This window comes from Cheilinus undulatus, linkage group 16, assembly GCF_018320785.1.
Source record: "Cheilinus undulatus linkage group 16, ASM1832078v1, whole genome shotgun sequence".
In the NCBI taxonomy this organism is placed as follows: domain Eukaryota; kingdom Metazoa; phylum Chordata; class Actinopteri; order Labriformes; family Labridae; genus Cheilinus; species Cheilinus undulatus.
In genome coordinates this window covers 11,356,785-11,370,977 of record NC_054880.1, presented here as the reverse complement: position 1 = coordinate 11,370,977, position 14,193 = coordinate 11,356,785, and the positions used below count along the sequence as shown (strand labels likewise).

Sequence of the window (14,193 nt, the reverse complement as noted above, 5' to 3'; positions counted from 1 at the left end):
CTCAATATTTCAGCCCAAAAACGAAGCCAAACCAACCACAGAGCCCCTCGTCAGAGACTCCACGAACCACAGATGATAGCCATAACACACAAAGACCAGCACTCCACACCTCTTTTAGTTCAGATGAGTCCAGCCAAAACAGCATCAGACAAAGGACAAACCTGCCTCTACACCTCCTGTCTCTCTCAGCCTTGGTTTGATTCAAGGATCTCCACAAGAGGTCCAAGGGTAAACACTGTCTGTCTGCATTTTTCTATTACAAATAGACAAAAGGCTTAAAAAGCTTCAGTAAAGAGCCTGTTAAACCTAACAATGTGGTGGGCAAATGGTTCAAGATCAACTGCAGGATATATTATTTCTGTTGTGATGGACTGTAGAATATGCTCCCTCAAAATCTGTATGCACATCTTATCAACCTTCTGATCAATCTGTTTGTAGGGTTCATGATATCTCTTTGTAACAGTCCTATACACAGGAAAAGTCATATCAGTACCTGTTTCACACTACAACAACAAAGATTGAATTTGTCTGCACCCTACATTGGATAATCTCTTGTTTTAAATCATAATGAAAAAAACCCCCACAAGCCCGCACACTACTTCAGTTGCACAAAAACATTGTCAACACTGTTACGAAAATGGCACAGATGTGCATCTGCAAGTAAGATGGTCTGCAGGCATCTGTCTAAAAATGTCTTGCTTTCTTTCCTCCCCTGCGCTGCTGAGTGAAGACATGGATGTAGTTGGTTTTAAACCTGGAAAAACATCAGTTCTGATAATGTTAGTTTGTTGCTTGCATTGCAGCATTTTTATTTCCTTTAAAGTTTAAGTATGGTATATCTTACTCTTTAACACACAATAACTGGAAACAATAGCAGACATTGGATTTATAAAGTTGTTAATTAGCAATCTTTGTCTCGCTCTTCCAGTCTTTACACATGGCTTATGCTCAATCAATTCTGGTACAAGACTTAAAAGACCATCATATTAATAACCTTTCTGAATTGTATGACTTCATATTTATGAAATAGTCCATTGTGGGTATCAGCAGGTATTTCTTGTTTCTTTTCTTCTTGCGACATATAATACGCAAAAGTATACTTTGGTGTTGGGTTTTTCCAAATGCTGCAGCATTAACTTTTTAACTTATTTGTAGAGCTTTAACTTCACATTCTTAGCCATCATCTTTGATTCAAGTCTGCTAAATCGTGCCGGTTTATAAGTGCAATCTGACTCATGCCACTCTGTGCTGCAACACTCCCACAGCATGAAGGAGACACATTTGTAGACTGTATCAAAACAACAATAGTGTTGGTGGGCAAGTTATGTAATTTTTGCATAGCCTCAAGTTGTAAAGACTTTTTAGATGGCAGGTTCATGCAAAAGAGATTTAAATGTGTGATTGGACAACACTGGTGCAGGAAACTCAGTATCCTGTCAGGTGTGACAGAGATATCTGCCATGCTGCAGACGCCTTCCTTATCTGCTCAGTGGAGCGAGTCTTTGGTTCCACTTGACCTGCTCTGTCCTTTCATGTGCCCACTGGGGGCTGACTGTCACAGAGCCAGCACAGATTCAGTCAATCATCAACACTTAGAGAGACACAGAGATCATGAGGACTGACTAAGACATTAAACATGCAGACTTAAACAAATGACAGAGTATAGATCAGAAGTTTCCAACACTTCATTAAGGCTTCTAAGGAGTTGCAAGTTCAACAAAGGAAATGACAAAGAAAGCTAATACTAGGAAAAGAGGCTTCATAAGTTTTTACACCAGCTTCAACGTGTACAGGCAGAGATGAAATCCCCTATTTAAACTGAAAAAATATGTTTAGCCTAAAACTCTTGAGTATTAGCTCTTAAAACTTGATGTAATTACACTTGATATCAACGTCTATTTTTACAAATAATTTCCAGGAGATATAAGTGGTGCAAGTGGCTTTTTATTCAATTACGAGCTCCCATTCACAGAAACGGTATTAATTTAAAGCAAAAAAGGTGTCAAATTAACTCTGTCTTTGTTACTCTAACATTTCAACACTGGTATTATAATTTATTTAATTATACCCTGCCAATCTAACACACTCAAAAAACCCACAAACACATTTGGATGTGTGCCCTTCTTTTGCCCTTCCAGTGAATAACCTGCAGAAAGTGGACAATAAGCCCCTCATAAAATGGTTCGGCTACCTACAATATCATCATAAACGTTATGTTTTCGCTTCACTTCAGGGTCAAATCTAGGACAACAATCATAAGATAAATTTATCATAAAAAGGGAAGAGATACTTCCCTCACAGTACCCTCAAGAGACCTAACACAGCAAGTGTGAATTTTGTAAAGGGTGGATCACGTTTTTCTCTACTAGAAAACAGTTTCTTTATCGTTATTGCTTTTCCACCTGCGTGCAACGCCCACAGCTGAAGTTTACAAGTTGAAGCAGTCTGTGGGTTTTGTTAACAACCATCATGGGAAGTGTGGGAGATCACTAATTGCAGTATGAGTAGATGAGGCAGGAAGATGTGTAGAAATGTATTTTAAAACAGTCAATGTTCACACTGCCCCAGAGCATGCATAATTGTGATTGTAGGCAGAGAATTGAGATATAAAAGCCTCTGCGATGACTTCTGAGATAAATTTGGAAAATATGCACAAGTACTCATTGTTTTTAAGACACAAAATGCTGACTGTACTTCATGTTTCATTTTTAAAATTTAGTTAAATAAGACAACTTCTATAAAGTCAAAATTAGCCTATTCAATGTATCATTTCATAGAGACAGAAGAATCCAAATGCAGGAAAAAACCCAAACAGCCTAAAAATGGAGCTGGTGTGAAGCCTGAGCCATTTAATCTGCTAAACACATCATGTCACCTTACGCTTGCCTTAACTTGTGAGAATAATTCCAAAATTAGAAGTTCAAACTCAACATCCGTGAAACCTACAATCACAAAATTCTGGAAAAACACCAAATTGGATCTACCTTTTGAAGCATAAGTGGTTATAATAACACCTTTTTCTTTACAAAAAAATAATCTTCTGTGTTTTTAAATCTATAAAACTGCAGACTATGAACACACAACTTGTATACTGATTGTCAGACTTTCCTGTGCAAGAGGCCCCTGTGTTTGTTTGGCCAGCATGTCCCAGCTCGTGCAAACCTGTTGTCTATTCTCTCGGCTTTGTATGGGTCACCAGAGCCACTGTACACACACACTTCCAGGAAGAGAAGCCTGCCGTAACATCGAGAGACGATCACAGCAGCTCTGACCTGAGCCGCCACTCGACAACACACCAGAGAAATGCTGACGTCACTCGGCTGAGCTTTTTCCAGGGTCTGCGTGCCCGGACTCAGCTCAGGAGCAATCAGGAATGTGATCAGGTCAACCTTTGCACTGACCTGATCACTCACACTAACCACATAATGACAGGAAAACCAGGGAAAAGGTATTTCCTGCAAGGAACATTGGCATTTAGGGGGTTTTGGATATGGCATTTTCCTCCTTAACAGATTCTGCTGTGATTTATGGTACCTATGGGAGAGACCTGAACCTAGCCTGTGATTTCATGTTAGTGGCCTCATCTTACTCAGACTGCCTGGTCCTACTGACAGAAAAAAACTACAGATCCACACATGAACTAACTAATAATGTGTGCTTTTGGAAATAGAAAACTGTGCAAAAATACTAAATTCATTTACAACTCCATGTTACATATTAGACTGTTACATTTCTTTTCAAGTTTTTCACGTTTCTGACTTCAACGGGATGTTGTAGACGAAAAAATTTTGTATCCTAATTGGGGTATTCCTTTCAAATAAGGATAAATATATAAAATTTATAAAACTAATTGGTCAATGTGGTACATTCAAAGCATGGGAAAATGCATTTCCAATATGCCTGTGGCCTCATGTCTGCTTTGCTGATTAATATCAGTTATCAATTTGTGTTTCTGTAAAATATCAGAAATGCTAATCACTGATTCCCAAGGTCTGAGTTGATGTTCCAAAATACCTTTTCATTGACTGCAGCCCTCCTACTTCACTGCCATGAAGCCAAAATTCTTATTATTAAAAAAAAAAAAAAAAGCTTAATCAGAAATTTTATCCAAGAAGAATGTTTGAATCAAATTTGGATTTGGGTCTAAACCTAAGCTAATAATCCCTTCAGCTCCATTGTTTTCTTTCTGTGTAATTAATTGCTCCATTCATTTTTTAATCAAGCATTTTCTAACTTCTTTACTGAAAGGATTTGTAGCTTAACTTAATCCCTTGTGGAAGTTCATATAAAGTGTTCAGGTTCTTGATCATTTGGTCAGAGATGTACTTGCAGTTTCACCGTGCAGTTGCATCCAGCCTGCGTCATTTGCGTTCTTATATACTTGTTTACATGCAACGCCTGTTACTGGAGAAAACCTCTAGAGGGCACATCAAAGAGCTGAGGCAGTATATCACTACCTGATGAATGAGATGTAACCTAAAAACATGCAGACACGTGCAAAGGTTTTTATAATGACAATTCAAAGATCTGTAATCACTTTATAGTAAAATCAATAATCAATAGGGAGATCTGATCACCTCGGGCTGATGATCGGTGCCCAAGAAACACCACCTGGTTTCTATTTCTGTAACATTTCCCTCCATATATGAACGTAGTTATCTCCATGTGTCAGTTTAATTAGTGACCATTTTAACTGGTGACTTTCAGCTGGCAGTGTTCATAGATGTGTTACAGCAACTGCTGAAAACAGAAATCCACACAAATGTCACTTGTTTTGTTTTTCATTATTTTTCAAATGATCCTCATCAGGTTTCATGGAAGAACTACTACAAAACAGCCACTTACACACCTGACTGAAAGTCATCAGCTTGCAGGGCCACTTGTTGAACTGCAACACTGATCTTATTTCATTATTTTTACATGTTTGACTCATACAACAGATTGTTTCCGTCAACAGCTTCTTAGACAGGCACATTTGTGATAACACATTGTTTAGATCTGAATAATTTTGGGTTTGGCTTTCAGATTAACTCAATACTGCAACTTGTGCCTGTGTTGTGTTCATTTTTGAGGACAATCACTGCCAACACATCAGACAGATGCAGGGGACCCTGGCAGCTATAATGCATATATACACAGTTAGTTTCAAGTATATGTCCAGGCTTAGACTGACAAAAGACGCATTGTGAAGAGCTGTTATTGACTTCCAGTAACTGCTAAAAAGCATTTTTCAGGTTTGACTTTAGTAGGACTGAAGGAATCACTGAACAACTATGAACATGCAAATAAACAAGGAAAACAGTTGGTTGCATCCTCTCTTATCTAATGTTTTGGGACATAAGCAGTACATGACACCACGGTACACTACACCAGAGAGGAGACAGACAGTGTGTCCCAGAAAAACAGAGACAGCACAACCACATCACCATCACCTCTTCTCAAATGTTCCCTGAGACAAACAGCTTGGCCTCAACTAGTGTAATTGTGTCGTCTCTTCTCCTGCTGGTGCCACGCACATAATTCAGTATAATCGTGAGACACTATCAAAACAGAGCCCTTCCCACAGGGAAACTCGCTGCGTTATATATTTTAACAAAGTGAGCTAAAGTTATTAGAGCTATTTGTATCTGCATAAAGTAAACGTCTAGCTGTTCTTCTTGTAATTACCACAAACTGAATCAACTGCCCACAACCAAATGGTCTTCCTCAAGGACAATTTGTTCTCCAGTAAAAGTCAGACTCTCACTTTGTTGTGACCACATCAATGTCAGGTAGAGCCGCACACTGACAGACATATGGGGGAACACGCTCAGACAGGTTTGAACCACACTCACACACATTTACACTCACAAACACATAAATACACACAGTCATAAACAGCAGCACAGGCCTCACCAGACTTAACACCAACTAATTGCTCATGTATGGCTCCTTTCACTCCACACAAACGCATAAAGCGTGCCTGGGCCGTCTACAGCTGTGACGTCTCACGTGTGGCTCTGTGTTGATATAAGGAGTAACACAAGTGGAAAATTGGAGCTGGTGGGGCCAGACTGCTGACTTCCTGATAGGAAGAGAGTGGAGGTTGACCCATATATACATAAAGTTGTCAACTGGCTCCAACACAGAGGAAAAATACAAAGAGGACAGACAAAGGGTCAGTGTTGCTTCACGCATAATGTTGTTGGGATACTGATCAGGGAGATCCAACAAGTTCTTATGGTGACAGAGCAGCCCTTAAGGCTAAGGAATATCACTAAAATATTAAAGAGTCGTTTTTCTGCATTGATTAATATGGATATTTACAATGCCATGATGTTTAACTTTGCAGCCATTTCAGAAGAAATAAAACAAGCATGTGCTTAAGTTTTCTAGATACCATTTAAAGATATGAACCTAGCTGAAAATTGTTGAAATAGGTTGCTAAATATGAATCAGTCGGGTCACTGCTGCCAGCATAGTACCTGACTGATTTTTTGGTCTTTTTTTGTGGTCCTCTACACAAATGCAAGCAATCGTACTAATTAAAACTGGTATAAGGATGTCCATGTCCATTACAATAGGTGGTGATATGCACCCTTTCAGCCAGTTAGGGCCCGAGCACCAACCACTGTGCGAGGACCCTACTGGAAGTGCTCGAATTATTATTATCATTTCGATACATAGCAGCTTGTTTTGGGGGTCTTAAACTACCTAAAGAAAGTCTTACATTTTCGCTAAACTCATCAGTCACTACAAAACATTATAAATTACAAACACAGTGCCCCCTGATGCTACAAATTTGAAGCCCCTCCCACAGGTTTGAGCTACACAAATGAAAATTGGAATCTATATGTATCATGACTAGACAAACTAAAAATCCTCTTGGGACCATCCTCTAAAATGTACAGGAAGTGAGATTATAAGGGAAAATGTCAAAATTTTGCCTTTTTTGGTTGATTTACTGCCCTGACTTCTGGAAGATCTTCCCCAAGATTTATCAGATTGACCCCAGGATGTTTTTTGCCTCTAGACAAGCTACAGATCTCTAGTTACTAATGGACCTTCTTCTGGTATGCATTATACATGTTACTTTTGGTATAAATGTGACACTTGCTACCCTCCCAGGGAAGTGACTCTTCCAAATACTGTGCCTTGAGGCAAATCTAGGTGTGCTGTGGGAATATGTACAACAATAATTTACTCCAACTAGACAACAACTTAAGCAACCATGATGGGTTACAGAGACTTCTTTGCATGGATATAAATCACAATTCAACCTCTGCTATGCCACGCATATACATGCTGGAAACCTTTGGGTCAACAACTGCTCCAGAAGCAGGAGGGCATGTGCATAACACATCAGCCAGTGTGGGTCTGATTGTGGTGCGTGCATGCAAGAGAAAATTAAGCCCCCACTGCAATGTCTAGGTCTATATGTCCGACCTGAAGAAAAGTTACTTTTAGGTTGGACTAACATGATAACATGCATTGCAAAGTCCATTTCAACTAACACAAAAGGGACTTTATATAACTGAATGTAAATGCACTGAGAGGCTTGCTAGCAGAGGTGCCAGAGGCTACCATTTGACTGTAGCCGAATAATCATTTTTGTAATCAATTTCCACTTATTTTGGAGATTGATGATTTCATTTCAATTCTTGAACTCATCCACCTTGGTTCCACGCTCATTTTACCCTTTACAGAACACATCCACTCTTTCTCCAGCTGAATGGCCATTTACACAAACTTCAGCATCAGACCAACTAGCTGTTGTTACCATGTCTGCTGCGACATAGGCTGTCTGCAGTTTTCAAAAATAATTGTCATTATTGACTAAGATGGTTTGATATCCTTTATTGATGCCTTTAATTCCCTAAGCCGTTTGGCTTTCAATACAAAAAGCTCCTTTCAGGTTTAATAAAATGCGTCATACTGATGTCAGTGTAAAAGCTACATATCTCCATTTAGACTAGTGACTCACCAGAGCAAAGAAACAACATGGGAAGTTGGCCTGAATCACCCAGTAAATGCAGGGAAAAAGGAACTACTGAAAACCTAAAAACCAAATTATCTGTCATTAAAAAAGCCAAGCAGACACACCAATAAAAGTCTGGTCTTCTTTATGCTGTTTATGAGGCTAACGGCAGAACCAAAGGAGCCTTCCTCCACTGTGCGGCTAAAACAAGACTTTCTACTTTTAAAACTGAAAGGAAGTGTGCAGCATAACCTTGCTAATCTGAGCCTGTGGATAATGGAAGTCATTAGGAGAGAATACAATGTTCAGACATCTGAAATAGACCACAATGACATGCTAGGCAGACTGATGCTCCAAATAAGAAATGGCTGCTTCTGCATGTTACGAATATTCTAAAATTATATTTGTTCAGGTCTAATGCATGAAACAACCCAAATTAAATGGTTTCTTATGAGTATAAACTTTGATTTGAAGAGTTTCACTGAATTTTATCAACACTAACACAAAGATCCTGATCTAGAGTAAGTTGTTTTATTGTTGGTACACTGACATTTTTTTAGACTTAGGTTGTTTGAGTTTAAGTTTCCTCATAATTGTTTTGTGATATAAAAAAAGTCATCTGAGGTAGTGCAGAGACTCAGAAACTCATATCTCTAATTATAATGTTGTGTTGTGGTGCAGCTTTCCCCTCTTAAACATCCATTATGTGTACTGGATCTTTGTCTGCCCAAGATTACCATGCAAGACTTCTGACTAAACTGAATTTAAGAGCAATCTAAAATGCACAATGGAGGAGAAATTACCGAAGGGAAATCATACTCATTTCAATGACCATAAACGTGTTTGAAAAATGAGTGGAATTTGAGATAGTTGCACCACAGAAGTTTGAGTTGAAATCTGTTTAAATTCCTGAAGCAGCTTTGGTAAAGCTGTTAATTATACCCATGGTGTCAAAGGTGAAACAGTGTTTTGCAAAGTCTCTTGCAGGAAGCAAAGAAAATGCTGAACGGTGTAAACAATGACACAAGCTATGTTTCCTTGTTTATTTTTAGAGTTCAACACAACATAGTATCTGGCATGTTATCTCGGTTAACCTCCCCTACAACCCCAAACTTATCAATTGTAATGGTAGCTGGGTTCCCAATCCAATCATGTGGTTGTGTTAGTATCTATCACTGCAGACTGTGGTGTGCTGATGGCTGGAAGTGATCTGCAGCTTGAAATAATGGAGCTGCAAACATCACCAATAAGGTCATAAATCATGCACTTTGCTATGGCACTCATTAAGATATACTCTGCAAACAGCTGGGTAAATTTAAAATTGAACTGAATTTACACAATCCACATACATGATTATACCTGCCTTTGTTTTGACGTTCAAGTGGGAAACTTTGTGGATGCACATGATGCGTCTAAGTGTTATGATTTCGGGGGTGAGCATGTTAGCTGGCGACTTTTAACTATATCATATATTGTTGCCGTGGTTTCAAACGATATTGAGGAGTCAAATGTCCTAATTAATCTATTAAATATCATGTCTGTAGTAGCTTATAAGATGATAAAGTACGAATAAACGAGACACTGATTAAGTCACTTTTCGTCTTCAGCATCTGTTGTTAATCGACACATACAGCCTCATTCGGCTGAGAGTCTCTGGTTAACAGTCACTTTTTCAACCATAACACATGTATTTTCTGGTTCTTACATTTGGTGTGTTTTACGCATTTGTTCCGCGCAATTTAAGTCTAACGCATCCACTAAATCTGTAACACAAAGCTATTGTAGGGTCAATGCTCTTTGGCCCTGACCCCGGCTCTTTTAACTACTGATCCGGGAAATTATGCTAACTCCTGTGCCCTCACTGTAAATCGGTCAACGTATTCGCCTCGGACAGCCGTTGCACGTTCAACTTAATGGAAATACGCTAAAACGTGCGCTTTATTGTTTCAATTGTGGTTTTAACTGGAATAAAAGTACTCATCGTGAATTTGACTCTCTTTTTTTGTTAACCGAAACAATAACAAGAGGCTCGGGTGGATCCACCCAAACCTAGCGCCATAATTTTGTCACACTTTCCCCTGGAGCAGAGAGTTTGTTAGCGTGCTAACCAGCTAGCCTCCAAAGCTCGTATGCTGCTGTTGTTTTCATTTGAAGAAGTACAGCGGACACAGAGTCTAAAATAATTGTTAAAAATAAAATGAATAAATGTGGCTGTTAACTCACCCGAGTCCCCCGGGGTTTTCATCTTCGTTGTCGTCTTCTGAGGGCTGCTTCAGACACTTTCTCCGTCGGCTTGTAACTTTAGACTCTAGTTAGCCAGCCGTTAGCAAAGTTAGCTAGCGAAGTTAGCAGTGACACCCCACTCTTTCCTCCGGTGTTGTTCTCACAAGTGGCTTCTTAGAAAGAGCCTCCCCGGGCGGCTCAAAAGTTCAAAAAACATCCGCTAACTTTGCATAAGCGCCAGTGTTTTAACTCGGCTCACTAGCGCGCGGTGGAAAAGTTTGAAACCTAAGTTTTAGTTTGAAAGTACGGGGGCTGTGATGAGAAAAAAGTTGTCCGGAGTCTCTGGGGGGAAATCCAGTCGCCCGGGTCTGAATGGCGCAGGTCGAAGTTTGGAGGAATCGTGCTGCCGTTTGTCGGTGCTGGAGCAACGGAATGCAACGACTAAATCTTCATCCCGCTTGTTGTAACGTTGTCGCGTGGTCGACTCTTCCTCCACATCATCATCCTCACCCACATTGGAGCCTGTGTCAGGAACAAAAAAGCTCAAAGCGAACTCTTTCTGCTCTTTCTCTGCGCCTCTCTTTCTCCGGCACGGACTTTTTCTTTTTCCACTCACTCACTCACTTCGTGTTCTCTCAACCCCCCCTTCCTCTGTCGGGGTGTCGTGTTTCGCTCTCCTCCTGCCACACGGGGCCGCCCACGCTGACCCACGGAGGGAGGGAGGGGGAGAGGAACTGAACGCCCACTTGTTGCCAAAGATCGTCTATGTTTTCAGGAGCTTGCTGTTATTTGCTGTTCAACCATGAGCTTTAGGGAAAATAAAAGTTACTGGAGCTAAAACCCAAACCAAAATACAGCATTAACTAAAGATGCAAGGACTTAATCTTCACAATCATAAAAGTATACTGTTAGTATAATGTTTCAATCATTCAAAAAAAGTCAAAAAGCTTTAATTTAAGCAAGGAGAGTGGAATACATACACATTAACATGTTGGTTCACTGATCCTGGATTATAGACCATACAAAATAAACAGAGGGTGTAAATTAAGCATGATAAACACACCTTTTACAACATGTGAAAAGCGATACATGAGAACCAGGGGGTTTATTTAGATTTAATTTATATAATGAAACTAACATAACTTTATTCCCATCAAATGTCATAGTACTTTATGATCATCAATTGCATTTTTTGTTCACATTAAAATTGCCCTTTCTTGGCAGGTTTGAGGGTTTTTTTAAACTCTTTGAGTTGTATATTAGATTCATATTAGTTGTTTTCATCAGAAACTGCCTATTTGATTCAACCACCTGTTACATATGCCATTATTTTTTATAAGCCCTGATGTTTCAATCGTGTCATATTTCCATTAACAAGGGAAACAACTAATAATATGAATTGAAATCAGTACTTTCACTTCCACTTAAGTAAGCCTTAACCAGAGTAGCTGTATGTCTATTCGAGCACAATACTCTTCTACTTTCCCACGTCTGCAGACTACACAGCAGCATTTAGTGAGATTCTACGACACATCCCAAAATGGGGGGTGTTCAGATGTGTTTTATGTGCGTGTAGTTGTGCTTGGATGTTTCCTGTTATGCAGTGATCTTTGCTGGGGTTCTTTTGCTCATGTTTCTGGTGGATTTCTTTTTTTTTTTTTTCGATGTGAAATTCACATTTGCCCTATATGTGAAGTTACCAACTGAGTTAGAGTTCACTTAAGTGTTCCTAATGGATGCACAGTGCATATTCTTCATCAGTATGCATTTCCTTTCTATGAAAAAACACTTGAAAAACTATGATGCTGCTGTAATGACAAAATCAGTTTGTCCAGTTGACATCCTGCATTCACTTTTATTTATTTTGTTAAAATTAATGTCTGTCTGATGAATTGCCTCCTTAGTGTCCTCTAAATGGACAGAATGTTTACCCTCTTTGGCACATGTCTAATAAGAAAGAATGTGCAATAAAATTGTTTCATATTCAAGGATTTTTTTGAATAACAGTAGTGTTTTGCCTTTCTATTGATAGGCAATGCACTTTATTTTATTCATTTCCACACTTCTAGCCTTTGCTTTGTCATTTAAGGCACTTTGTAAACATCCGTCTATGATATGAAAAATAAATAAAGTAATTTTAATGATTTACTAATGTTTTCTTATGAAGACACACAACAGGTCAAAAGAAACTTTCCCCTTTTGCGTTTATATGTCTTATTTGTTTTCCCGAGTGGCTCATTGTTGTGATAGAAGATCTTTGATGAGCACCAGTCGCTGTTGCCGCTGCCCGGAGCCTCCGCCGCTGCCTCCTGTATTTGTCGCCCGCTCGCTCTCGGTTGCCGCGTCACGGCGTTGCTGTGGAGACCCGTAACTGCCGCGGGTGATGAGAGGCGCCGTGTTTACCTGTAAACTGCGACAACGATGCAGCCAGGGAGCCGTCAGCCGCCATTTTTTCACCCGGGGAAGGATGGAGAGGCCAATCAACAGGTGTTTATCCCCAAAGGAATGGACGGTGGCTCTGAAATCTACATTCACTATTACGACACCATCATGCTCACATACATACAGCTCTTTTCTCCCACTCTCCTCTTCCTCTCTAATGAAGGGCCCTTCAGCTCTTACATCAGCTCTGAGGAGGCAGCAGGGAGAGAAAGAAAGGAGCAGTAATTACTCAAGAGCCTGAGCTGGAGGGAAATGAAGTGGAGAGCACAAGTGTGTGGACTGAAGGTAGCTCCCCTTTACTCCTTTTTTTCTTCATCTAATCAGCCATCCCACCTTTTCCCTCCTTCCATCCATCCATCTCCTCTTTGTCCCTGCTCTTCTCTCCTCGTTTACTTTGAGTGGCAGCGTGTGGGAAGTGAAGGCCAGCGGGTGGGTGAAGTATTTCATACGACTGTCACACTGTCACAACCACACACAGTCATATCAACAAAACAACAGAGAACATCTCATCATCACCACTGCTTTCTGCTGTCCCACACATATTCTCCTCCTCCTCCTCTGTGGGCTCCTCTCCTCCACGTTTGCGTCCTCCAAACATGTCCCCCCTACATCACACTCCTACTCCGCTTCTCTGCGTGGGTCCTTCATCCTCCTCAGTTTTGTAATGTGGTCTCTCCTATCTGTTCGCCTCCTCACCAACCTAACGCCCTCCTCTCTTCTGACGTCCCCCTCTTCCTACCAACATGTCCACAGGTGCAGCTGAAACTTTGTTATTCTTTATTAGTACATCTTTTTAGTTGTTGCATTAAATAAACAGTTTGAAATCTTGAGTATGCCTATTGAGCCCCAAGAGTGCAGAGGTTTTACTCTGATTTTCACTAATGGCAGGTACATTTAGTTGTTTTCCAAACTCTTACTATCTTGGGTTTATAACACTTATTTCCCATAAGTTAATACTTATTATCCCAAGAAAATGTGGAAAATTGCGTATTTATCATGAGAAACGAGGCATTGTTATCCAGAGATAAGAAAATAAACAAGTAAAGATTGTGAGAAACAGTCTACATACTCACTATAGTGGGAAAATGTTGCAGAAAAAGCATGTCCTCTTAGGGCTTCCATATTCTTGTCATGAGTAAGATTTTTGACAAGTTAGTGACAAGTTAGCTTAGCTTAGCTTGAAGACCAGTGAAAACTGGAAGGTCGCTGTCTCTTATAAACAAAATTGGATCAAATTTCTCTTTCCTTCTCTGTTCTTTTGCTTGTAGAATATCTTTTAGCTGGCTTTGTGCAAGCTTGTCATTTCCACTTATTTGCAGTCTTTATGTGAAGCTAAGCTAAGCTAAGCTGGGCTAACTAGCTCCTGGTTTTAGCTTTAAGTTGATATAAACAAGTAAATAAAAACAAAAAAATACACAAACAAATAAAAACTTTAAAGACTCATTTTCCAGGTCCTAGTTCTGGTAGAAGTAAGGTGAGACACAAAGTTCTGTTTTTTTTTATTAGGGGAGGGCAAGTCTGGATTTTTGCTGACATACCTACAGATTCAGTTTAGCTGATACCTTCATCAA

The 14,193-nt window shown here is 39.8% G+C and overlaps 1 protein-coding gene across 1 annotated transcript in view; it reads right to left on the bottom strand.

Annotated features, from left to right (window-relative positions):
* erf (Ets2 repressor factor) overlaps nt 1–10,857 on the bottom strand; it is a 50,677-nt gene extending 39,820 nt beyond the window's left edge. The window contains exon 1 of the mRNA XM_041808745.1: nt 10,181–10,857. Within this exon, the coding sequence (XP_041664679.1) occupies nt 10,181–10,202 (22 nt within the window). The 5' untranslated portion in view covers nt 10,203–10,857. The remainder of the gene's footprint in view (nt 1–10,180) is intronic.
* Between the last annotated feature and the right edge of the window lie 3,336 nt (nt 10,858–14,193).